At 43.3% G+C, this 26,822-nt stretch overlaps 2 protein-coding genes across 2 annotated transcripts in view; one reads left to right on the top strand and one right to left on the bottom strand.

Annotated features, from left to right (window-relative positions):
• Positions 1-24,589, bottom strand: part of dcc (DCC netrin 1 receptor) — a 931,407-nt gene extending 906,818 nt beyond the window's left edge. Inside the window, exons 1-2 of the mRNA XM_059643861.1 lie at positions 24,568-24,589; positions 22,885-23,205 (exon numbers count right to left, since the gene is read on the bottom strand). Coding sequence (XP_059499844.1) covers positions 22,885-23,205; positions 24,568-24,589 — 343 coding nt within the window. The remainder of the gene's footprint in view (positions 1-22,884; positions 23,206-24,567) is intronic.
• LOC132210209 (uncharacterized) lies at positions 6,367-26,013 on the top strand. The gene is made up of 3 exons (XM_059649645.1): positions 6,367-6,481; positions 17,995-18,118; positions 23,725-26,013. The coding sequence occupies exon 3, from the start codon at positions 24,647-24,649 to the stop codon at positions 25,982-25,984; it is 1,338 nt and encodes a 445-aa protein (XP_059505628.1). The 5' UTR covers positions 6,367-6,481; positions 17,995-18,118; positions 23,725-24,646; the 3' UTR covers positions 25,985-26,013.
• The last annotated feature ends 809 nt before the right edge of the window (positions 26,014-26,822 follow it).

Genomic DNA, 26,822 nt, shown 5'->3' on the forward strand with positions numbered 1-26,822 from the left:
CTGAGCTACCAAACTTGTATCGCCCGCTTCTTTGTCAAAATATTTTTTATTATTATACCTCTACATTTCATTGGCTATCCTGTTTCTGGGATGCTATTCTGTATGACTGCCACCTTGTTGTTCACATCTTACTCCTTTTTGCTCACCCTTTTGTAATTCTACCAGTCATTCTCAAGCAGCTGCTTACACACCCACAACATAACCTTTCTTTCCATATTTTTTCCTGCAAGTATGGCCACCCATTATGCATTCATTATGACTTTAACCGTAGAATGTTGGAAAGAGAAATGTTCCTCTTACTGCACAACTTGTCCCCTTATCCCTACTCCCAATGATTCTTCCCCAGTTACCCATTTCCCACACGTGTGACATCAGTTCTTCAGTTCCCACAGTCCTTCCTGGGGGTGGTGAGAAAAAAAGTCATTGGGCAAAGTGGTAAATAAAAACCGAAAGAACTGCGGATGCAGTAAATCAAGAACACAAACAGAAGTTGCTGGAAAAGCTCAGCAGGTCTGGCATCATCTGTGAAGAAGAGATCACAGTTAATGTTCTGGGTCCGGTGACCCTTCCTCAGAACTATTTCTGTTTGGGCAAAGGGGCCCTGGAGAGATACTCGACCCATTCTCACTAACTCAGCAATTCATTTCTAGACATGACGGACTTACCATCCCACAAAATAAAGCCCTTAAGTTGTCAACTAATGATCACTTAAGGACCTCAACTCACCAATGGCTCCATTACCTTCCATTTCCACAAACTAGGGAAGTTTTTTTTGGGGGGGTGGAGGTTTGTAGTTCCTGATTGTCTGCCCCTACATCCACACTTAGCTGTCCAACAAGAGGGATGCTGCAATCTCCAAACATAAAATACAGGCCTTTAGGGACCAGTGGGCACCATAAGCGATGCAGAGCATCATCTGATAAGATAATTTTGATTTAAATTTGGCCATTTGATTACAGTTTTAATAAGAATGCCTCACCAGGGGCAGTCTAACTTGTTGGATATTTTGTTGAACAGTGTAAAAAGGTGCCTCATTTCCTCAGAAAAAAACCAGGGCAACAGACATGCTGGTTTGAGGGGCAGGGCCTTTACCCCAATAGAGGGCAATTCAGGATGGGGATGATGGGTAAGTAGGCAGTCACTGTAAACCACCTGCTGCATTTGACTTTGCCCTCCATAGTCACTATGACTGCCATCCTGCAATTTCCCATCACCTAAATCCAGGAGAAAGGGCTTGCCTGCTCACCATTGCTCACCTACATGGCTGCTGAGTCTGGGTTTATATTGATGATCTTTAGACCTCAGTGGCTGCTAGTCTGTAATTGGTCAGTAGCCTTTGATGGGGGAGGAACGTCAGGGGGTGAGACTTGGGAGATTGGACAAGAATTGGGTCTGCGAGCATTTAAAGGACCAATCAGGTGAGATTCCACACCCATTCGTGGTGGGAAGTTAATCAGCACTGAAGCTGCGTGTCCCCACCCTAATGTAAAGAGCACCGAATCTCAGCCATTGTGCCCAAAGTTCCTGTTTGTGTGGAGTAGCAATTCACTTTCGCAAAAACATAATAATGAGAATGCTCCAAAGCTAAAGTAAAAATGGAGTGTGACGCAAATAGTCAGCAGGTCTGGCAATATCTGTGGATAACAAAACAGAGTTAACCTTTCAGCTCTGTAGTGACCTTTAACAGGAGTATTGTATGTCCACAGCCAGGAATATGACAAATTGGAAAAAAGGAAAATAATGTAGAATTGGAGGGAGAACAGCAGCATGTTTGGTGTACTATTTTAGGTGTAGATTCATTGTCAAAACTAAGAACAAAGTTCTGACAATGTGTCTAGAGCTCAAAATATATTTTAGTCCTTTCAGCATTTCAGAAACTTCCTGTAATGTTTATCCTGCATTTTCTACTTTATTTCAGATTTCCAACATTTGCTGTTTTTCTTTTTACTTCTGCCAGATTGGATCTTGTTCTAAACATTTTTGACGAATTTAACTAACGTGTGATTCTACACCTCTGTGGGAATCAACACCTCGGAGTCTGGCAAACCAAAGCATTTTTTTCAGGTTGCACACCATTTACTATGGCAAATGATATAACTAAGAATTTGATTAAAATTGATAAGTTGGATGTCATTTAATTGGGGGTCTCAGCTTCTCTACTCCCTGTAAAACAGTCCAACATGTCTGACACTTTTTAATTAATGTTATATACTGTACATCTGCTGATAATTCTATTAACACGTCAGTTAACTTCAAGTCCTGCCAGTAAGTATTAAAATTGCATAAATCAAGTTTAGAGTCATTCCTGCACCACCACATTCAGTGTTCGGGCCTTTCAGTGATTGACCTAACTTCCACAATGGTAGTTTTTTTGTTCTAAATCCCTGCAAACGCTAATTAAGGAAAAGACTAAGTTGCCTCATTGAGTGGTCTGCTTTCTGTTATTCTTTTATGGGAAATGGGCAGTGCTTGTTCTCCATCCCTAATTGCCCCTGAAAAGGTAGTTGTCAGATGCATTCTTGAGCTGCTGAAGTTCGATTTGTTGACGTGTCTGCCACATTCTTACCCACCCACTGACTGTCCCTAACAACATGGAGTTTGTTCGATAATCTGAATCAACAACCAACCAGCCACATGTAAATAAATAATTAAGAACTCGTTAAAAGTTCATTTGACACGAATGTTATCCTACCAATGCCACGAAACAACAGGCAGGAATGAAGAGGCAGTTTTCTCGGAAGTGTCATTAAAATTGCAGGAAGGAAGGGGTTGCTATCTTTGAGGAGTGCACTTTACATGTTGGGAACACCTAGCCAGAAGATGGAACCTTCCTTCCTCCCAGTTCGCACTGCAAAGACCACGCTCTCTCAATTCATTTTGCTAAGACACTTCATTCCTCCCTCCTCAACCATCCTGATTCATCACGATCCTGGATCAATGATTGTCATCTGCCTGCAGTCCTGGCAGTGACCACTACCCACTGCCAGGCTTGCAAGAGCTACCTATCAGGATAGCTGGCAGTTCTGACAGGCAGGAATTTGTCTCAGTGAGACACAGAACTACCACTACTACCTTGTTCACATGCTGTAATGTAATTTTGGAGTGCACATGGTTTTGGTTGGTCGGTTTTGGACCAACTTTTCAGGGGAAGATTTAGCCATCTGTTCCCTCCCCCTGCCTTGGCTACAGCCCCATGCATTATAGGTGCACTCACTGTGCAGCTATGGAGGCAGCTCTGGGACAGCAAAGGAGAGGTGATCTTGTGTCAGATCAGGATGGTGTGTATCTTGGAGGGGAACTTCCATGTGGTGGTTTTTCCATGCATCTACAGCCCTTGACCTTCTAGGTTATAGAGGTGATGGATTTTGAAGGTTCCATCGGAGGATCAATAGTTGTGGGTTGTGCATATCTGGAACTCACTGCCTAAAAAGGTGGTAAAAGAGGAACCTAGCGGGTTTTGAGCAGATTTGTGGCTCAGGTTGAGGTTCTGGATTTGAGTTTGCTCGCTGAGCTGGAAGGTTAGTTTTCAGACATTTCGTCACCATTCTAGGTAACATCATCAGTGAGCCTCCGACGAAGCACTGGTGTTATATCCCGCTTTCTATTTATCTGGTTAGGTAAATAGAACCTAACCAGATAAATAGAAAATGGGACATAACACCAGCGCTTCGTCGGAGGCTCACTGATGATGTTACCTAGAATGGTGACGAAACGTCTGAAAACTAACCTTCCAGCTCAGCGAGCAAACTCACATCCAAGAGGAACCTTCAAGACATTTAACACGTGTACAGATGGGCACTTGAAATGCCATAGTATACAGGCTAAAGGCTGATTGCTGGAAAATGAGATAAGAAGAGATGGAAGTTTGATGACTGGCATGGACACAATGGGTTGGATTGTGTCTTCCAGTATTGCAAAAACTCAGTGACTCTGTGGATCTGAAGGAGCCCCAGTGAGTTGCTACAATGGATCTTGTATATAGTACACACTGCTGCCACTTTGCTATGGTGTTGAAGGAAGTGAATGTTGAAGGTGGTGGGTGGGATGCTGATCAAGCTGGGTGCTTTGTCCCGGATGGTGTCAAGCTTCTTGAATGGTGCTGGACCTGCACCCATCCAGGTAAGTGGGGAGTATTCCATCACACTCCTGACTTGTACGTTGGAGATGGTGAGCAGGCTTTCGGGAATCAGGAGGTGAGTTACTCACTGCAGTATTCTCTAGCCTCTGACCTGCACTTGTATCTATATGACTGGTCCAGTTCACTTTCTAATCAATGGTAACCTCAGGATGTTGACAGGGAAGAATTCAGTGATGGTAATCCCTCTAATAAGGGAGATGGTTAGTTACTTTTGTTCACTGATGGCATTGCTTGGCACATGTGCAGCATCAATGTTATTTGCCATTTATTAGCCTGGAATTTGGCCAGTTCTTGATGTATGTGGACATAGACTACTTCGGTATCTGGGGAACTGTAAATGATGCTGAACATTGTACAATCATCAGTGAACATCCCTTTTTTTTACCTTATGATGGAGGGAAGATCATTGATGAAGCAGCTGAAGATGGTTGGGCCTGGTACACTACCCTGAAGAACTTAGGGTCTTGTGGTGCCCCTACCTCTGAGCCAGAAAGCCTGAGTTCAAATCCCACCTGACCCAGGTATGTGACATAGCATATCTGAACAAGGTAATTAAAAAATCTGCCTTGAGGATCTCCTATAAAATGGTATGATAGCAATATGTGTTTATTTTATGATTTGGCATTTGCATCACCAGTCTTTGTTCACTACTTTTGAAGAATGTGAAATTGTACAGATTGTGAATTGGATGGCCTTCTTGCCTGACATCCATTGCTGTTGTACAAAGCTCTGTGCCAAATTTCATAACTGACACATTAAGAACATAATTTAAGAAGAGAAAAAGGTCATTAAAGCATAACCGTCCATCCTCTTTTAGGAGATATATACCTCACCAATCAAGGCCTTTTGTGGGTTCCTCAACCAGGCAAAAATACTCTTTTTTTTTCATAACCATGCCTGGATCCTTTCATGAATTTGAAAACCCTAGCATAACAGGTCCAGTATAAATGCTGGAAAAAAATGAAATAGAAGTTGCTGAAAAAGCTCAGCAGGTCTGGCAGCATCTGTGAAGTATTAATGTGACCCACATTGTACAGTGAGAGGGTCGCAGTGCGCAGTGCTATTTGGAAACTGGGAGGGCCCAATATTCCAAGCTCCATTTACATATATAACTTAAACACTTCAACTGTGCTACTTCTTTCTTGCCCTGCTTGAGAGCATTGAGGTTATTTAGGAGAGGACATTAAGCCTTGAACGCTGCAGCTTCAAACTAAAGAGAATGAACCCTCTTAATTGTTGGCAGCAAACAAGGGAGTGATGAATAACGCAGAAGGAAAAATTAGGAAAATTGGAGAATGAGACATATTGGACTGATTCAACCCATCTTGTTCACTTCAAATTGGAGTCCGATACATTCATCTCCCAGTATTACTGTTTTTTAATAGGCTTATCCCTCTGGGAAACTGTTGAATTTGCATGTCGCTGTAAGTTATACAGTGTTTGTCAGTATACAGAGCCCGGTGTCATGATCGTCATAGCGTACAAACAAAAAATCAATGTTCTTTGCCACAAAATGGGGCGGCAAGGTGGCTCAGAGGATAGCACTGCTGCCTCACAGCACCAGGGACCGGGTTTGATTCCATCCACAGGCAACTGTCTGTGTGGAGTTTGCACATTCTCCCTGCCTCTGCGTGGGTTTCCTTCGGGTGCTCTGGTTTCCTCCACAGTCCAAAGACATGCAAGGTAGATGGGTTGGGCATGCTAAATTGTCCATAGTGTTCAGGGACAGAGGTGGATTAACCATAGGAAATGCAGGATTACAGGGATAGGCTGGGGGATGCGTCCAGGTGGGATACACTTCGGAGGGTCAGTGTGGACCCGTTGGGCTGAATGAAAGGCCCACCAACCTGTGTACTGAGATTGGGACGCACTGATCTGTGCAGGGCAGAGAATCAAGCGGAACAGTGTCCCCCTTGTTGTTATGCTTCGGAGTTTATAAAAACAAAGGATTGCAACCACTGCTATTGTTTATCAGAGTGAAATTGAGTAATAACCTTTTCAACAAAATCCCTGCTCATAGATCCAAATATACAGGCCTCTTTTGCCAGTAACAGGCAGCTGTAATATTGATGGATATTACCTTCCCAAGGAGCTGAATGAAGTGTTCAGATTGCTGCGAATTGCCGTATTGGCTGCAAATGATACAATCTGAGATGAGATTGTGTCGTGGCGTCTGACTCTCTCTCCTCTTTGCCTGCACAGAATTTTAATTCAGTTTGCACTGAAAATGAGAAAGAAATATACGGATATCTTTTTTTTCTCGAGAGCTGCTGAGGCTATCAGAAAACAAACTTACTCCATCAGAAATGCTAAATAAATTGTGAAGAAACAGCAACAAATATGGTGAGTAGCAAAAATTGTTATTTGGAGTGAAATCCCCTCTGAAAAACAGTCACAACCAAAATAATTATTTGTCATTCTCATTCAAATTTTATGCGTTTCTGTTTTTCAGTGTTTGCATATGTGCCCTTTTAGTAAGGCATCTACTTATGAAAGTGTTACCTGATGGAAAAGTTAAGCCACTGGTGTTAATGTTTGGTTCTTTGAAGGAAAGTATCATGGAAGCTTAAACTCTCAATATAAAGCATTTCCCCATCAGGTAATATTGAAAAAGTCATCTGTCTATTGGGAAAATTTATAGTGTCAGTCTTCTTTCTCTTTGGTGCAGGTACTCTATTTGTGCAATGAATCTCTCAGGAAGCAACAGTTACAGAAGAGTAGGGTTCATTCTCTTTAGTTTGAACAGTTACAGAAATTCTGTATCCTTTTCCTGCCCCAATCTGTGTGTCAGTAAGTAAGGAAGACCTAAATAAGGCTTTAGAGTAGATTTGTAGCTCAAATTGTGGAAGTTTTGCTGACATTGTGCTGATATTGCGCTAAAATGCTGAAGCTACTGGACCTATGCCTCACCAACCACTTCACCTTTAATGGCCAAATATATGAACAGATCAACGGGACACCGACCGATGGGATCACCTATCTCCGGACTAATAGCTTAAGTGGTGATGCAGAGACTCGAAAGTAAGGCCCTTCTGCTAATCCAGCTGAAACTATGGACACACTATGTAGACGACACTTTCGTCATTATTAAACAGACCAAACTACAAGAGACACGCAAACTAATAAACAACACCCTTGCTGGAATCAGATTCGCCAGGGAAGAGGAGAAGAACAAACACCTCCCATTCTTGGACGTCATGGCAGAGCGCAGGACAAATGGGGAATTCCTAACAAAGGTACACAGGAAAGCCACACACACTGACCAAGTACTGAATTTCAATAGCAACCACCCTAACACACACACAAACAAAGTTGCATGAGAACACTTTTAAACGGGCAACAGCACACTGCATCAGCAAGAACTATGCTAGAAAGAAGAAGAGTACCTCTTCCAAGTATTTAAAGACAACAGATACCTGTAAAACTGGGTCAGAAGATGCCTATTACACAAACAACAACAGGAAGATACTGCATGCCCTGGCACACTTACCACGCTACCTTACATCAGGAACACACCTGAACTGACCACAAGACTCCCACGACCATTGGGCATCATAGTAACACACAAACCCACATCAACCCTTTGCCAACTGCTCACCCAGACCAAAGACCCACTACCCACTATGGACAGGATCAACATCAAATACAAGATTCCCTGCAAAGACTGTAACAAACATTACATTGGACAGACAGGAAGGAAATTAGCCACAAGAGTACACCAACACCAACAGCAACTGGCAACAAAAAGACATGACCATTACTCACTCATCTCCATCCACATGGATAAGAAAAACCACCAATTCAATTGGGACAACACCAGGATCCTGGGACAGGTGAAGCAGAGACAAGCACAGGAATTCCTCGAAGCCTGGTTCTTCACTATGAAAGCCATCGATGAAGACATAGAGTTAGATCCCATATACACGCCATTGCGAAGGGAAACTGAAAGTGAGGTACCCAGTTCAATGGATACCAGAGTTTAAATACCAGGCAGGAAAACACAACAGCGCTTCATCAGAGGCTGCGCTGATGATGTTATCCAGCAGGGTAACGAAACGTCTGTGGAACAACGAACCAGCTCAGCGAATCAACCAACCAGAACAGAAGGCTTAAATACGCAGTAGTTAGGAAATGGTTCTTCTAGTACGGTGGTAATGTCCCTATCTCTGAGCCAGAAGGCCCGGGTTCCATTCACACCTACTTCAGATACATGTTATGGCTCTTCTGAACAGGTTGATGAAAGAAATTCTGTAGCAGGAGCACTGAAACTACTATCCCATACTTTCTCCTTTCAGTATCAAAATCATTTGCAGCTTGGTACGATAAACAAGTATTTTTTTTAAATGTTCATTTATAGATTTGTATAATACTGGTCAGGTCAGCATATCTTATCGTTGTTGAGCCATTTTCTTGGAAATGATCGCGTGGCATGTTAAACAAATTCAGAAGGCAGATAAATATTAACCACAATTAATCATGAGGCTGGAGTAGCTGCAGGCCAGACCAGGTAAGGACAGCAAATTTCCTTCTCTAAAGGGCATTTCTGAACTCTTTTGACGTTTACTTGCAAAGCAATGGTATTATGATCACCATTTCTGATAGTAAGCTTTTTATTCCAAATTTATCAACATGAGCTTAATTTTTCAAGATGTCTTGCTAAGATTTAAACAAATAATACAGGACTATGAGTCCTGTAACTCAACCACATGCTCTATATTTGACTGCAATGCAGCTTGGTGAAGCAGCAAAGTAATGCCATAAGGATCGAGTAAAATGAGGTCCATTAACAATATGTTCCAGATACTTAAGATGCAGCACCATTCATATAATATTTCTAGAAAATATCCTGTGGGATATTTTGAGATTTGGGGCGACAATTAATTCTTGTATTACATCTGATTCAGCAAGGACATGACTCACATTCATTTATATGAAGGAATTTGTGTAAATTAATCATGGTGAGAAGTTATAAGGTTAATAGAGATGTCAGCACTTAAAAGATTAAAAATATTGAAAGGTTAAATACAGTTTGCATGCCACGACAATGAATTTTTGCACTTGCCTCTCCTTGCTACAATAACAAAACCTTTGATACAAGAGACCCAAAGTCAAGATTACAGTACAGTGTTGAATTAGGTGGTGTTACATTCATAGATCTAAACATAAGAGTTTCAATGGCAGACATTCAGGGAACGTTTCATAACATTCAGCTACATTACATTCCAGTGAGAAAGAAATTGTCTTGGTGAAGAATACACCATCTATGGTGAACTAAGGAAGGCCATGGTGATATCAAATTAAAAGAAAGTTTTACAATTCTGCAAAGTAAGTTGCAAGGTCAGAAAGTTGGATTGAAGATAAAGCCAGCAAAGCATGACAAAAAAGGATATTATTAAATTAGAGAAGGTTCAGAAAATATTTACCAGAATGTTGCTGGAACGAGACTCTTTGACTTATAAGGATAGGCTAGACCGGATGAAACTTTGTTCACTGGAGCATAGAAGGTTGAGGGATGACCTTAGCAAGGCGTATAAAATCATGAAGGGCATAGATACAGAGTATAGTAAAGGTCTTTTCCCTGGGGTAGAGGACTTCAAAACAGGGGGTATGTTTTTCAGGTGAGAGGAGAAAGATTTAAAAGGATCTGGGGGCCAATATTTTCACACAGAGGGTGGTTCATATGTGAAATGAACTGCCAGTGGAAGTGGTAGTTGCAGGTTTAGTTACTACATTTAGAAAACATTTGGACAGGTTCATGAATGTGAAAGGTTTCGAGGGATATGGGCCAAATGCAGACAAGTAGGACGAGTTTAGTTTGGGAACTTGGTCAGCATGGACTAGTTCAACAAAAGGGTCTGTTTCCGTGCCGTGTTACTCTATGACTCCAAGAATTTCTTTTGCAAAGCTAACCTGATCTAATAACTGCATTATAATTTTAAAACACACTCAAATGATAAATGAAACTGGACCATCTTGAGATTCACAAAGAGTGCTCTTATTTTCTTGGAAATCAAATCGGTAGTGTTCTTACTCAGAACTCTACTTAGAACTTACAATGATATAAATCTTACTTGCTGCATAAAGAGTCTAAATTTAATTGTAATTAAGATAGTATCCTAATATGTAAGAAATTAATTATAAATACTCATGAATCATTATAAATATTAAAAACATAAATCGGAATTTTAGTTTCACTGAATTCGCTCCAGCATCTCTTAGCATCCAGGTATAGCAATTAGAGTCAGGGGAATGATAATTCTCTCCTTAACTAGAATAAAGTCATCTCACTAACTCTGTAATGTTCCCTCAGGGAATTAAAGTAAATGTAATTTTAATAATTGATAGGTATCTCCTTTATTACATAACAATACTTGAAATTGAACACTGGCAACTGGAAGTGAGATTGTAATTTCAGTTTGATCCTATATCTATTAAATTTTATTATTTTCTATTCCTCAAAACAATGAGTTACGTGTTTTGTTCTTGAGTAAACTGTTATCTTGTTTACAATTTACATATTGTCTTCTGTACCACTAACTCATGAATTTGGCTCCAGACACACTTTGGTGGAAAGATATATCACCGAGGAAAGATTTCTAGACCCTTAGAACAGAACACAGAATATTAAAATTGGTTGAGATTTGTTCTCGAGACTGTCTGGAAGATAGTAGTACTCTCAGCATGTTCCTTTCCTTTGAGGAGAGATGGATCTTTCCTGCAGACTTATTTTGTATCATTAGGATGTCTTTCTCAACCCACAATTGAGAGGGTTATTTCAATTATACCTAATCTGGCAAACTGACTCATCAATATTGCACTCCTTATGCTTAATGCATTAGTGGCTTAGTTAAATGCACAACGGAAAGAGTTGCATTAATGTAACACCTTTGCAACCAGTGGAAATCCCAAGTGCTTTAGAGTTAAAAAAGTATGTTTCTACTTGTATTTTGAATGGTAATAAAATGCAGCAGGAAATGATACAGCAAACTCCCACAAACAGCTCATGGTAGTATCGCATAATCTGTTTTTGTGATATTGCAGAGGGAAAAATACTGGCCAGGAGATTAGGGGCACATGCCCTGCTCTTCATACTTTTGATGTTTTACATCCACTTGAAAGTAGATAGGGTTTTAATTTACCATCACTTCCAATTATAGCACTATTAGCCTAAATTTTGTGTTTAGACAGTGGAGTGGGGCTTGAATCTACAACCTCCTCTCAGAGGTAAGAGGGCTACCAGTTGAGCTACTGTTGCCATTTGATGTGATAGCCAAACATTTTCCAAAAATGCAAAACCCAGCAGCTCTGGCAGCATCCATGAGCCAAGAAACAGAGCTAATGTTTTGATTCTGATATGCTTCTTTTAACAGAGGCAAAAGAGGAATCAGGGAAACAGAAGGTATGGAATGCAAAAGCCAAACGGATTGCTAATAGTGTCAAAAGTGAAATAGAGATGTAAAACTTGTGTAAATTACGATGTGAAATGTTGAAAATAGGTCCGTTTTGCTGAGAGCAAAGTCAACAAATCACCATGTGGTCTCCTTTACAGCAAACACAAGCTAGTGACCATTTTGCAGATGGACCTCTGCTCTGTCTGTTAGAATGACCCTGAGCTTGCATGCTATTTCAATAACCCGCCCTGCTGTCATGCTGACATTCCTGTCTTGGGCCTTCTGCAATGTTCCAATGAAGCACAGCCTTGAGGTCTCAATGTTGAATTCAATAACTTCAGAAACTGATCACATGATTCAATGTGTTACAAAAATACTTTTGAGTTAGCCATAGTTAAAATATTGTATAATTCCCTAAGTCTACACAAAGTAGACATTTGTTCCGACATTCAACTGTCATTCAACGATAAATTAGCTGACCACAACAAACTGTATCCATAGGATGGCATTGTGGCTCAGTGGTTAGCACTGCTGTCTCATAGCACCAGAGACCCAGAATCAATTCCAACCTCAGGTGACTGTGTGGAGTTTGCACATTCTCCCCATGTCTGTGCAGGATTCCTTGGGGTGCTCCAGTTTGCTCCAAAAGTCCAAAAATGCAGAGTAGGTGGATTGGGAATGCTAAATTGTCCAGGGATATTTGGGTCAGCTGCATGGGTGGGAGAATGGGTCTGGGTGGGATGCTCTTCGGAGGGGCAATGTGGACTTGTTGGGCTAAGTGGACTCCATGAATGTCTTTCAGTTTTAAAGGTGAAGTTAGTTGGGATTCCTGTTCTGTATTTGTGTTCATTTGGGAATGTTTGTGTTCATGTATTGGGATGCCTTCTGGGGAAGGTGGGACCTGTACAAGAAGGACGGGTTGCATCTGAACTGGAAGGGGACCAATGTCCTGGGTGGAAGGTTTGCTCGAGTAGTTCGAGAGGGTTTAAACTAGTATGGCAGGGGGGTGGGAACCTGAGCTGTATACCGGAGGTGAGAGTTGACGCAGATGAGGCAGTAGCAAGAGGTAGACCAGCTAGTGGGAAGGAACCAAGGGATCGGTTAAAGTGTGTTTGCTTTAATGCAAGGAGTATCAGGAATAAAAGTGATGAACTTACAGCATGGATCAGTACCCGGTGCTATGATGTTGTGGCCATAACAGAGACATGGGTTTCTCAGGGGCAGGAATGGTTGCTGGATGTTCCAGGGTTTAGAGCATTTAAAAAGAATAAGGAGGGGGGGAAAAGAGGAGGGGGTGTAGCACTACTAATCAGAGAGGGTATCACAGCTACAGAAGCTTCCATTGTCGAGGAAGATCTGCCTACTGAGTCAGTATGGGTGGAAATTAGGAACAGCAAGGGAGTAGTCACCTCGTTAGGGGTTTACTACAGGCCCCCCAATAGCAGCAGGGAGATTGAAGAAAGCATAGGTCCGCAGATTTTGGAAAAGTGTGCACGCAGTAGGGTTGTTGTAATGGGTGACTTTAACTTTCCCAATATTGATTGGAACCTCCTTCAAGCAGAAGATTTGAATGGAGCTGTTTTTGTAAGGTGTGTTCAGGAGGGTTTCCTAACGCAGTACGTTGACAGGCCAACGAGGGGAGAGGCCATTCTAGACTTAGTGCTCGGAAACGAGCCGGGGCAGGTATCAGATCTTGTGGTGGGAGAGCATTTTGGTGATAGTGACCATAACTGCCTCACATTCTACATAGCTATGGAGAAGGAGAGGATTAGGCAAAATGGGAGGATATTTAATTGGGAAGAGGAAACTATGACGCGATTAGACATGAGTTAGGAAGCATGGACTGGGACCAATTGTTCCATGGTAAAGGCACTATAGACATGTGGAGACTATTTAAGGAACAGTTGTTGCGAGTGATGAATAAATATGTCCCTCTGAGACAGGCAAGAAGGGCTAAGATAAAGGAACCTTGGACGACGAGAGCGGTGGAGCTTCTCGTCAAAAGGAAGAAGGTAGCTTACATAAGGTGGAGGAAGCTAGGGTCAAGCTCAGCTAGAGAGGATTACAGGCAGGCGAGGAAGGAGCTCAAAAATGGTCTGAGGAGAGCCTGGAGGGGGCACGAGAAAGGCTTGGCAGAACGAATTAGGGAGAACACAAAGGCATTTTACACTTATGTGAGGAATAAGAGAATGGTCAAAGAAAGAGTAGGGCCGATCAGGGATAGCATAGGGAACTTGTGTGTGGAGTCTGAGGAGGTAGGGGAAGCCCTAAATGAGTTTTTTGCTTCTGTCTTTACGAAAGAAACGAACTTTGTAGTGAATGAAACCTTTGAAGAGCAGGTGTGCATGCTGGAATGGATAGAGATAGAGGAAGCTGATGTGCTGAAAATTTTGTCAAACATTAAGATTGACAAGTCGCCAGGCCCGGACCAGATTTGTCCTCGGCTGCTTTGGGAAGCGAGAAATGCAATTGCTTTGCCACTTGCGAAGATCTTTGCATCCTCGCTCTCCACTGGAGTCGTACCTGAGGACTGGAGAGAGGCAAATGTAATTCCTCTCTTCAAGAAAGGAAATAGGGAAATCCCCGGCAATTACAGACCAGTAAGTCTCACGTCTGTCGTCTGCAAGGTGTTAGAAAGGATTCTGAGGGATAGGATTTATGACCATCTGGAAGAGCATGGCTTGATTAAATGCAGTCAACACGGCTTTGTGAGGGGCTGGTCATGCCTCACAAACCTTATCGAGTTCTTTGAGGATGTGACTAGAAAAGTTGATGAGGGTCGAGCTGTGGATGTGGTGTATATGGACTTCAGCAAGGCATTTGATAAGGTTCCCCATGGTAGGCTCATTCAGAAGGTTAGGAGGAATGGGATACAGGGGAACTTAGCTGTCTGGATACAGAATTGGCTGGCCAACAGAAGACAGCGAGTGGTAGTAGAAGGAAAATATTCTGCCTGGAAGTCAGTGGTGAGTGGTGTTCCACAGGGCTCTGTCCTTGGGCCTCTACTGTTTGTAATTTTTATTAATGACTTGGATGAGGGCATTGAAGGATGGGTCAGCAAGTTTGCAGACGACACAAAAGTTGGAGGGGTCGTTGACAGTATAGAGGGCTGTTGTAGGCTGCAGCGGGACATTGACAGGATGCAGAGATGGGCTGAGAGGTGGCAGATGGAGTTCAACCTGGATAAATGCGAGGTGATGCATTTTGGAAGGTCGAATTTGAAAGCTGAGTACAGGATTAAGGATAGGATTCTTGGCAGTGTGGTGGAACAGAGGGATCTTGGTGTGCATATACATAGATCCCTTGAAATGGCCACCCAAGTGGACAGGGTTGTTAAGAAAGCATATGGTGTTTTGGCTTTCATTAACAGGGGGATTGAGTTTAAGAGTCGTGAGATCTTGTTGCAGCTCTATAAAACTTTGGTTAGACCTCACTTGGAATACTGCGTCCAGTTCTGGTGGCCCTATTATAGGAAAGATGTGGATGCTTTGGAGAGGGTTCAGAGGAGGTTTCCCAGGATGCTGCCTGGACTGGAGGGCTTATCTTATGAAGTGAGGTTGACTGAGCTTGGACTTTTTTCATTGGAGAAGAGGAGGAGGAGAGGGGACCTAATTGAGGTATACAAGATAATAAGAGGCATAGATAGAGTTGATAGCCAGAGACTATTTCCTAGGGCAGAAATGGCTAACACGAGGGGTCATAGTTTTAAGCTGGTTGGAGGAAAGTACAGAGGGGATATCAGAGGCAGGTTCTTTACACAGAGAGTTGTGAGAGCATGCAATGCGTTGCCAGCAGCAGTTGTGGAAGCAAGGTCATTGGGAACATTTAAGAGACTGCTAGACATACATATGGTTACAGAAATTTGAGGGTGCATACATGAGGATCAATGGTCGGCACAACATCGTGGGCTGAAGGGCCTGTTCTGTGCTGTACTGTTCTATGTTCTTTGTTCTATGTTCTATGTACACATGTGTTTTTGTGATTATCAAATCGTCCATTGTTTCAGTTCACGTTCAGAATAGAGAGTTCAACAAGGTGCCTGAGATCTGCATATGCCCTTGCACAAGAAAAGGGAACAACTTCAAAGGAACCTGGAACTGTTCAAAGTTATATAATAAAACAAAGAACTGTGGATGCTGAAGATCTGAAACATAACAGAAATTGGTGGAAAAACTTAGTAGGTCTGGCAGCATCTCTGGAGAGGAAACAGCGTTAAGCTTTGAATCCAGTGACCAGTTCTGAAAATATAGAACATAGAACATAACAATGCAGTATAGACCCTTCAGCCCTCGCTGTTGCGCCAACCTGTGAAACCAATCTGAAACCCATCTAACCCACACTATTCTGTTACCATCCATATGTTTACCCAATGACCATTTAAATGCCCTTAAAGTTGGCAAGTCTACTACTGTTGCAGGCAGTGCATTCCATTCCCTTACTACTCTCTGAGTAAAGAACCTACCTCTGACATCTGTCCTATATCTATCACCCCTCAATTTAAAGCTTTGTCCCGTCATGCTAGCCATCACCATCCAGGAAAACAGCTCTCACTGTCCACCCTATCTAATCCTCTGATCATCTTGTATGTCTCTATTAAGTCGCCACTTAACCTTCTTATCACTAATGAAAACAGCCTCAAGTCCCTCAGCCTTTCTTCATAAGACCTTCCCTCCATACCAGGCAACAGCCTGGTAAATCTCCTCTGCACCCTTTCCGATGCTTCCACATCCTTCCTCTAATGCAGCAACCAGAACTGTACGCAATACTCCAAGTGCGGCCGCACCAAAGTTTTGTATGCCTGCAACATGAACTCATGGCTCCAAAGCTCAATCCCTCCACCAATAAAACCTAACACACCGTACGCCTTCTTAACAACCCTAGCAATCTGGGTGATAACTTTCAGGGATCTGTGCACATGGACACCAAAATCTCTCTGCTGATCCACACTACCAAGAATCATGCCATTAGCCCAGTACTCTGTATTCCTGTTAATCCTTGCAAAGTGAATCACCTCAAACTTTTCCCCATTAAACTCCATTTGCCACCTCGCAGCCCAGCTCTGCAGCTTAATTATGTCCCTCTGTAACCTGCAACATCCTACTGCATTATCCACAACTCCACCGTCTTTAGTGCCATCCACAAATTCACTAACCCATCCTTCTGCTCCCTCATCCAGGTCATTTATAAAATTACAAACAGCAGTGGCCCCAAAACAGATCCTTGCGGTACACCACTAGTAACTGAATTCCAGGATGAACATTTCCCACTAACCACCACCCTCTGCCTTCTTACAGCTAGCCAATTTCTGATCCAAACCTCTAAATCACCCTCAATCCCATGCCTCCGCATTTTCTGCAATAGCCTACTGTGGGGAACCTTATCAAACGCTTTACTGAAATCCATATACACCACATCAACCAGTTTACCCTCATCCACCTGTTTGGTCACCTTCTCAAAGAACTCAATAAAGTTTGTGAGGCATGAACTACCCTTCACAAAACCGTGTTGACTGTCCCTAATCAAATTATTCCTTTCTAGATGATTATAAAGCCTATCTCTTTGGATTCTTCCTGGCTAACTTGTAACTCTCAAGCACCCTAACTGAGCCTTCATGCCTCATCTTTACATAAGCTTCCTTCTTCGTCTTGACAAGAGATTCTTCTTTACTTCTTTAGTAGACCACGGTTCCCTCACTCGACCACTTCCTCCCTGCCTGACAGGTACTTACTTATCAAGGACATGCAGGAGCTGTTCCTTGAACAAGCTTCACATTTCAATTGTGCCCAGCTCCTGCAGTTTCCTTCCCCATCCTATGCATCCTAAATCTTGCCTAATCGCTGCATAATTGCCTTTCCCCCAGCTGTAACTCTTGCCCTGCAGTATAGACCTATCCCTTTCCATTGTTAAAGTAAACGTAACCAAATTGTGGTCACTATCACCAAAGTGCTCACCTCCCTCCAAATCTAACACCTGGCCTGGTTCCTTACCCAGTACCAAATCCAATGTGGCCTCACCTCTTGTTGGCCTATTTACATACTGTGTAAGGAAACCCTCCTGCACACATTGGACAAAAACGGACCCATCTAAAGTACTTGAACTATAGTGTTTCCAGTCAATATTTGGAAAGTTAAAGCCCCCAAAACAACTACCCTGTTAATTTCGCTCCTATCCAGAATCATCTTTGCAATCCTTTCCTCTGTATCTCTGCAACTTTTCAGAGGCCTATAGAAAACTCCCAACAGGGTGACCTCTCCTTTCCTGTTTCTAACCTCAGCCCATACTACCTCAGTAGATGAGTCCTCATCAAACGTCTGTTGCCAGACATGCTGACTATTCAAAGTTCATTGGGTTTCAGCTTGCATTTTGCAACTTGCATTTAGAGAAATTGAGACTTTCGGATGCAGAAATCATTCTGCCTGAAGGCAGCATCATTAAATCTCTTCTGCACCCGTTGATCACCAACAGGTACTGCTCAAGGATGAAGACGCCTGATGATTTGGCATGGATGGAACTTATCTTACCAATTACAAATCTTCCATATCACCTGCATTTGAGGAAAGTGCTGCTGAAAGCTATATTAAGAAATCAGGTAAACCCACAAAATGTTTATGTGGAGGAATTCAGCAATATTAGTCTGATAAGTGTCTAATTGAAAACTATCATACTTTAATGATCTATACATAGGGCTGAGAAACATCACAATTATCACCACACCACAAACAGCAGCATTGTTAGGAGGTGATGTGCTAATTGAAAATTTTCAATATTTAGGGAGTTGCTGTGTCCCTCTGATTATCGTGTTTCAGTTCATTGCTACATGAAATGGAAGTTCAGACTGTCAATGTGTTATACGTTAGGAACTCCAGGCAGCTGTATGTATGAATCAAGCCTTGTTTAATCACACAGTAAGTCATTGAGAGATAAATGGACTGAAGGTAAGCTTGTAAGAAAAAATGGTGATTTTGGAAGCTTACAATAAAATAGTGGTTTGATGATGACATTTCAGGAATGCCACTGTACAATGCAAACTTTTCCAGTCATAGCTACAGTGATGGTTATAAACTACTAGTTTCCTCCTTTAGTCTCAAGTCTGTCTATCAAAAAAATACACTGCTCTGCACTTTCTTCTGGAAGATCTGGCACAAAATGGTGCAGTGCCACCAAATGCTGAGTCCTTCTCTCTGAAAACTTGCTGGGATCATTTGCTACCACACTCTTGGGACACACCACGACACCCGTCTCCTGTCCTACCAATCGTGACCAAATGGCGGTGAGAGGACATGGCTTGAAATACTATCAGAGATAATGGGAACTGCAGATGCTGGAGAATCCAAGATAATAAAATGTGAGGCTGGATGAACACAGCAGGCCCAGCAGCATCTCAGGAGCACAAAAGCTGACGTTTCGGCCTAGACCCTTCATCAGAGAGGGGGATGGGGTGAGGGTTCTGGAATAAATAGGGAGAGAGGGGGAGGCGGACCGAAGATGGAGAGAAAAGAAGATAGGTGGGGAGAGTATAGGTGGGGAGGTAGGGAGGGGGTAGGTCAGTCCAGGGAAGATGGACAGGTCAAGGAGGTGGGATGAGGTTAGTAGGTAGATGGGGGTGCGGCTTGGGGTGGGAGGAAGGGATGGGTGAGAGGAAGAACAGGTTAGGGAGGCAGAGACAGTTTGGACTGGTTTTGGGATGCAGTGGGTGGAGGGGAAGAGCTGGGCTGGTTGTGTGGTGCAGTGCGGGGAGGGGACGAACTGGGCTGGTTTAGGGATGCGGTGGGGAAAGGGGAGATTTTGAAACTGGTGAAGTCCACATTGATACCATTAGGCTGCAGGGTTCCCAGGCGGAATATGAGTTGCTGTTCCTGCAACCTTCGGGTGGCATCATTGTGGCACTGCAGGAGGCCCATGACGGACATGTCATCTAAAGAATGGGAGGGGGAGTGGAAATGGTTTGCGACTGGGAGGTGCAGTTGTTTGTTGCGAACTGAGCGGAGGTGTTCTGCAAAGCGGTCCCCAAGCCTCTGCTAGGGACCTGAAATGTCAGCTTTCCTGCTCCTCTGATGCTGTCTGGCCTGCTTTGTTCATCCAGCTCTACACTTTGTTATCTCAATATACTGGGAGTTGCCTTCATAATTGTTTGCTGCACTTGTCTGTTTGCTCTCCTTGTCTGGTGTACAAGGGTACACAGATCCCTTTACACATTCACAATTCCAAATATATCACAATTTAATTAACCCCCTTCCTTTCTGTTTTTCACATCAAAGTGTGTCACTTCACATTTAGATGATCTTCTTTGGATTATTTCAACCTCTGGACATAGGAAAGTAATAGATTTTCCTCAGAGCTCTCCAGTTACACTGCCACAAGATGGGCAACAGCATGTGTGACACAGAAATCCCCCTGCCAAAGACATCCTCTGGCCCCTCAACCTGAAGCGTTATTTCTCTCCCTCTCTCTCCTCAGATATTCCCAGGCTTGCTGTGTATTTCCTGCCTTTTTGACTTTTGTTGTCATCCTGTTGTCCCTAGCTGCTAATTTATCTCCTTTCTATCTAAAACCCCACAGACAGCTGTTTCAATGCAGAAAATAATATTTTGGGTTACAGGCATGTGTTAATTCTATCATTAATGTGAGGAAATTTCCAAAGTTTCATAAAGTTCTCCAATCCCAGATATTGCCTCATTTCATTTCTGGGTTGATTAATTGAAAGATGTTTTATTGCTCTGATTAGTTACTTCCAGCACTGCTGTATCCTACCACTGTCATTGTGGCACAAGGTGACTGAGATGGTCCGTTACCATTCCTCATCAAGCCCTTCTTACATCAGTTATACCCAAAATGATCAATAACCAGTTTCTCTGATGTGAAAGGTGAATTGTAAGCTGATATTTAAAGGACAGTTGTAACCTATACTGCTGGTTGGGGAACTGGCAGGATTAGTGCAACTCTGTATTTACACACCCGCGGATTTTACTTCGCTTTGAATTTGAAGTGTAAAACCAGTGTGCATGCATTTCCTTTTGTTTCCTGCCCAAATACCACCAAAAAGCCAAACTAAAGGAAAGGTGAACCACCTGCACACTTATATGTGTGGAAGCTGCCTGCGGTGTCTGTAAATAATGCCACAAGGGAAAAAAAAACAAGTTGAGTATGAAAAGGGAGGGGGACCACCAGCCTTTGGGTTGAGACTCTGGAAGAAATTGTGTGAGGGTATGGAAAGAATCATTCCCAAGACATGGTGTGGCTGTGTTTCAATATGCAAATGTGAATCCACTGCTCAAAATGCCCTTTCCCTAGTCTTCCCAATTTAACAAGAATATTATTATCAGAATCAGCACACTTTCATGATGTAGTATTTCTCAGTCACGGGGCTGCATTTTTGCCACTTCTTGGGACAGATTGGGAAATGCGAGCACTGGTGAAATAATGGAGAAAGTCATCAGGATGGAGACTGACCTCTTCCCATCGGAACGCACATTGCCAGCATTAGGAATGTTTGTGGTTGATATGCTAAAATGACCATGCAAAGGGTCGCTTCATGGGCATTCTTGTCTCAAACGGGAGAGGGGCTTGTCTTCCACTTTGTGGGGAGACCACCCAATGAAAACTGGAATCCAGCCAGCAAGTATGGGGGCACGGACTTCTTTATGAGCTCTCCTAAAACCCACAGAAGGTGGCCCTAATGCCAAAGGCCACACCAGCAGCCACAGTGCATGCCCCACCTTACCTCTCTCACCAAAGTGGAGATCCCTGTCCAACCTCAACTCTCTTCAAGGAATCCTCATCATCAAAGCTGCTTCTGCCTTGGAGCTGCAGCCTCAGCAGTGACCAGGGATAATTCAGTGATGCTCAGATTGTCCCAGCAGCTCCTGGAGACCGGCCCCAGTATTCACCTGGGAATTTGACACCACCAACAATATACTGTTTTGGGGTCCAGTGCCTGCCAGTTTGGGTTTCCACCCACTTTCCACTCCAAAGTGGGACCAAGCAACAATCATAAAATGTCAGCCCAACTATTCATGGAAATATGTCATAATTAGGGCAAGGAAACAGACCATTCAGCCCAAATAATCAACACCAATGTCTATCCTCCACAGAAGCCTGACCCTTGCATGGAACCCACCCTACTTCATCAAATCCTACCAACAGATCCTTTTAAAACTTGTTATTCTCCACTATGGTATTCCTTTTTTTTAAATTTCAGCATTGCTTAACTATCACTTCATCTTTGAAAAGGCAGTCGTAAAATGGTAATGTGCCAGAACATCAACATGAGAGCACACCAAAGTTTTTAAAATTCACATTTACATAACAACATGAGATCAAAAGAGACCATGTGAAAATGCAACACAGTCGTTCTTGTTTAATGCAAAGTGCTCTCATTATCCATGTACTAGGACCTATTTAACCTGACTTTATTCACCATTTATTAGATTTCATTGTCCACTGCTGTTCAGACAAGAAAATGAAAAACATTGCATGTTTTGTTGTTACATCTGCCATGCCGTTGAAAACTATAGAAGCATTGGGAAATGTCATAATGATTCTATTTTGGGATAATGGTGCATCTTTTGTCATTTTTACTTTTCATGTTGATATTATATTGCCATAAATGAGATATTTCTATACCCTGGTATCTTTACTTTAAGCAAATAATCTATTGATCAATGCTTGTCAGAACAAATTAGTTGGAATATTCGTTGAGCATAACATCAGAATAGCAATTAAAACCATCCAAGCAATAATGCATGAGGTATTTTCACTCTCAGGTGCAGTACAGTCTGGACAGTACAGTACAGGTTCATGGTTTCACCTAGTATGTGTGAAATGCTCGTCAATCTCAGTCGGTGCAGCATAATGGGATTGCTCCAGTTGAGGGTCTTCAGGCTAGGGAGGTAAAAAAATGAGCTTCCAGATTGATCCTAGTGATTCAGCTGGAATGTGAGCATCAGATGAGGGCAGGAGCAGGTCTGTCTTTGATATGCCTTTCAATCAAATAACATGCGTTGACACTCCACCCGCACAGCTCGCAGATTCACAAAAGACCCAGTTTGGCTAAGCACCAGAGGCTGTCAATACTCATGAACCCTTAGTTTATCATGAATCAGCACTCCCAGGAGAGAAAAGCAGAGAAGAGGATGGGACCGTAATATTCATTACTTCAGAGTACCATTGACAGTAAGTCAATAGCTTGGGCTTTTTGTCTTATGCGAGTTGTGTTGGCAAGAAATTTGTACTACACAGACTTTGGTATAAATTGAAGTGTTAACATTGGCAGAAAACAGTGTAGAAAAGGACAAAGCAAGGAAATTAGCCTCAATAGAATCTGTCTAACTGGCAGGCTTGGCCTTGCTTGCTTACCTGCCACAGTCAGTCGAGCTGTCCTGCTCACTATCATCCCAACCCCTTCTACTGAGGCCTCGCACTGGTACAATCCTTCATCAGGTCGATGGTGCTTCGAGTGGATCACGTTCTGTACCATTAGTGATCCATCAGGCATCAACTGCCTTCTGTCATCTGTGCCCAGGTTTAAGAAGGCACCGTCTTTTCTCCAGCCAATAGACACTGGACTCTGGTCAGCTGTGGCTGAGCAGTTGAGTAGGAAAGATCCGCCTCGCACAGTTACGGTGTCCGAAGGCTCAGAAACAAATCTCAATGATATGAATCTTCTGATTTGGGAACCTGAAATGGAAAGAAATAAAGGTGTGCATTAAAAATGGAAATGCATACATGTTTGAATAACACTGTAACAAATTAAGTTATAAATTACAGTGTGACTCAACATTATTTCTATTGATGTTGACTGATGATTGCAGGAGTGCTGTCATCTAGTGCAGTGTGTGCAATATTTCAGCCTCAAGCTGCATGTGATTAAATGGGAATCCAGATATGACTTATTGTATTTTTGAATAGTGAATGAATAAATAAATAACAGATATCATCATCGGTACAGGGTATTGATAATCATATTAGGGTGGTATTTGCCTGTGCATTATAACCTTTCATATGTTTGTTGGTATTATAGGAAGATTAAAAGCAGAATGTGCAATAGCTTTTATAGTTTAAATTTTCTGCCCTGATCTACTGCAAAAATTGCATGTAGTGCAGGTGAGAACACCAAACAGAAGACAGGTGTAATAACCCTCACCTTCTGCAGAAAGCTGATAATCTGAAATGCTCACACTATTTGTTCCTCCACAGATGCTGTATGTGCCTGGTATTTTGTTTTGACTTCAACTTTCCATGAACCACAGTATTTCACTTTGAAGACCATGGGACTGAGCACCGTAACACCAGCACTGGCATTGTACAGAAATGGGATCAGTCAACATGATAAATCAGAATAACTGGGCAGACCTACAGGGAAAAACAAGGCCAACAGACAAACAATTTCAGTTGATCATGAGATGGCCAATGGACAGAAAGTAAGGTCAGACCTAGTCACTGTCATGATGCAGGCCAATGCTCCGAGCAATTACTTTGATAACATCAAAATATTGCTTGTGGCAGCTGGGCAAAAATCCAAAACTTTTTAAAAGAGAAAGACTACAAATCTTTGTCTGATTAGTGGCAGCTAATTAAATGTGCATGTGACCTATTTCATGTATAAGGTATCCTTTACAAGAATTAACTGATGTAACTACAAAGGTGCCACATCTGTAGCTACTCGGTATCTCCTCCTGGACAATAATGTTACAATCCCTGTTGAGACCCAGATGTTTAAAAAGAAATTCAAACCTCTAGCTAGTAGCTAAACAGATGACAAGACTGTCACGAAAAGACATTCTTATAACAAACAGGCTGAAAGCACTCAACCATCATCCCCCAAATCGTCCATGGCCTCATCACCTCAGGTGACCTCTGACCCACTGCTTCCAACCTCATCATTCCCCAACCCCGCACAGTCCGCTTCTGTTTCCTTCCCAAAATCCACAAACCTGACTGCCCTGGTTGACCCATTGTCTCAGCCTGTTCCTGCCCCACCGAATTTATCTCCACCTATCTGGGCTCCATTTTCTCCCCCTTAGTCCAGGAACTCCCTACCTACGCCTGTGATACCACCCATGTCCTCTACCTCCTCCAAAACTTCCAATTCCCCGGTCCCCAACACCTCATTTTCACCATGGATGTCCAGTCCCTATACACCTGCATTTCCATTGCAGATGGCCTAAAGGCCCTCCACTTCTTCCTGTCCCGCAGGCCCAACCAGTCCCCCTCTACTGACACCCTCATCCACTTAGCCAAACTCATCCTCGCCCTCAACAACTTCGCTTTCAATTCCTCCCACTTCCAACAAACAAAGGGAGTGGCCATGGATTCCTGCATGGACCGAAGCTATGCCTGCCTCTTTGTAGGTTACGTGGAACAATCCCTCTTCCATATCTGCACTGGCCCTAAACCCCACCTCTTCCTCCGTTACATTGATGACTGTATCGGCATCACCTCGTGCTCCCACAAGGCGCTCGAACAGTTCATCCACTTCACCAACACCTTCCACACCAACCTTAGGTTCATCTGGACCATCTCTGACACCTCTCTCTCCTTCCTGGACCTCTCTGTTTCCATCTCTGGCAACCACCTAGAAACCGATATCCATTTCAAGTCCATCACCTCCCACAGCTACCTAGAATACACCTCCTCCCACCCAGCTTCCTGCAAAAATGCCATCCCCTATTCCCAATTCCTTTGCCTCACCGCATCTGCTCCCAGGATGAGGCATTCCACTCCTGAACATCTCAAAAATCCTCATTTTTCAAGAACCACAGCTTCCCCCCTGCAGTGGTCAAGAGTACCCTTGACCGTGTCTCCCGCATGTCCCGCAACTTGTCCCTCACATTCCCTCCCCGCAATAACAACCAAAAGAGAATCCCCCTCATCCTCACGTATCACCCCACCAGCCTCCAGATCCAACGCATTATCCTCCAACACTTCCACCATCTGCAATCCGACCCCACCACCAAATACACTTTTCCCTCCCCACCTTTGTCTGGTTTCCAGAAGGACTACTCTCTCCGGGACTCCCTTGTCCACTTCACACTTCCCACCAGCCCCACCAACCCAGCACTTTTCCCTGCAACTGCAGGAATTGCTACACCTGCCCCTACTCCTCCCTCCTCACCCCCATCCCAGGCCCCAAGAAGACTTTCACATCAAGCAGATGTTCACCTGCACATCTGCCAATGTGGTATACTGCATCTGCTCTACCCGTTGTGGCTTCCTCTACATTAGGGAAACCAAGCAGAGGCTTGGGGGCCGCTTTGCAGAAAACCTACATTCCGTCTGCACTAAACAACTGCACCTCCCAGTCACGAACCATTTCAACTCCCCCTCCCATTTATGTCCATCCTGGGCCTCCTGCAGTGCCACAATGATGCCACCCAAAGTTTGCAAGAACAGCACCTCATATTCCGCTTGGCAACACTGCAGCCCAATGGTATCAATGTGGACTTCACAAGCTTGAACATCTCCCCTCCCCTTTCCGCATCCTAAAACCAGTCCAGTTTCTCCCCAAGATAGTAGGAACTACAGATGCTGGAGAATCTGAGAAAACAAGTTGTGGAGCTGGATGCACACAGCCGGCCAAGCAGCATCAGAGGAGCAGGAAAGCTGATGTTTTGGGTCTAGACCCTTTTTCAGAAATGGGGGAGGGGAAGGGGTTTCTGAAATAAATAGGGAGGGGGGGAGTCAGATAGAATATGGGTAGAGGAGAAAATAGGTGGAGAGGAGACAGACATGTCAAAGAGGTAGGGATGGAGCCAGTAAAGGTGAGTGTAGGTGGGAGTTAGGGAGGGCATAGGTCAGTCCAGGGAGGATGGACAGGTCAAGGAGGCGGCATGAGGCTAGTAGGTAGGAGATGGGGGTGGGGCTTGAGGTAGGAGGAGGATATAGTTGGGAGGAAGTACAGGTTAGGGAGGCAGGGACAAGCTGAGATAACAAGGTGGAGAGCTGGATGAACACAGCAGGGCAAGCAGCACCAGAGGAGAAGGAAAGCTGACATTTTGGGCTTAGACCTTTCTGAAGAAGGGTCTAGGCCTGAAATATCAGCTTTTCTGCTCCTATGATGCTGCTTGGCCTGCTGTGTGCATCCAGCTCTACAGCTTGTTATCTCAGGTTCTCCAGCATCTGCAGTTCCTACTATCTCTGAAACTAAAAGCACTGTTGATTAAACACGCTGTTCATATTTTAATCTGACTGGAGAACCAAACTTTTAGCATACCTGTTTAAAAAAAAACACTGTATTACCTACTCACCCAATTGGCTTTCAACTAGGCATTCAATTCTCCAAGAACCAGTCCAAA

This window comes from Stegostoma tigrinum, chromosome 1, assembly GCF_030684315.1.
Source record: "Stegostoma tigrinum isolate sSteTig4 chromosome 1, sSteTig4.hap1, whole genome shotgun sequence".
In the NCBI taxonomy this organism is placed as follows: domain Eukaryota; kingdom Metazoa; phylum Chordata; class Chondrichthyes; order Orectolobiformes; family Stegostomatidae; genus Stegostoma; species Stegostoma tigrinum.

Coding starts and splice junctions, on each gene's coding strand:
- LOC132210209 (XM_059649645.1), top strand. CDS start 24,647: ATGGATGTCCAGTCCCTATACACCTGCATTTCCATTGCAGATGGCCTA.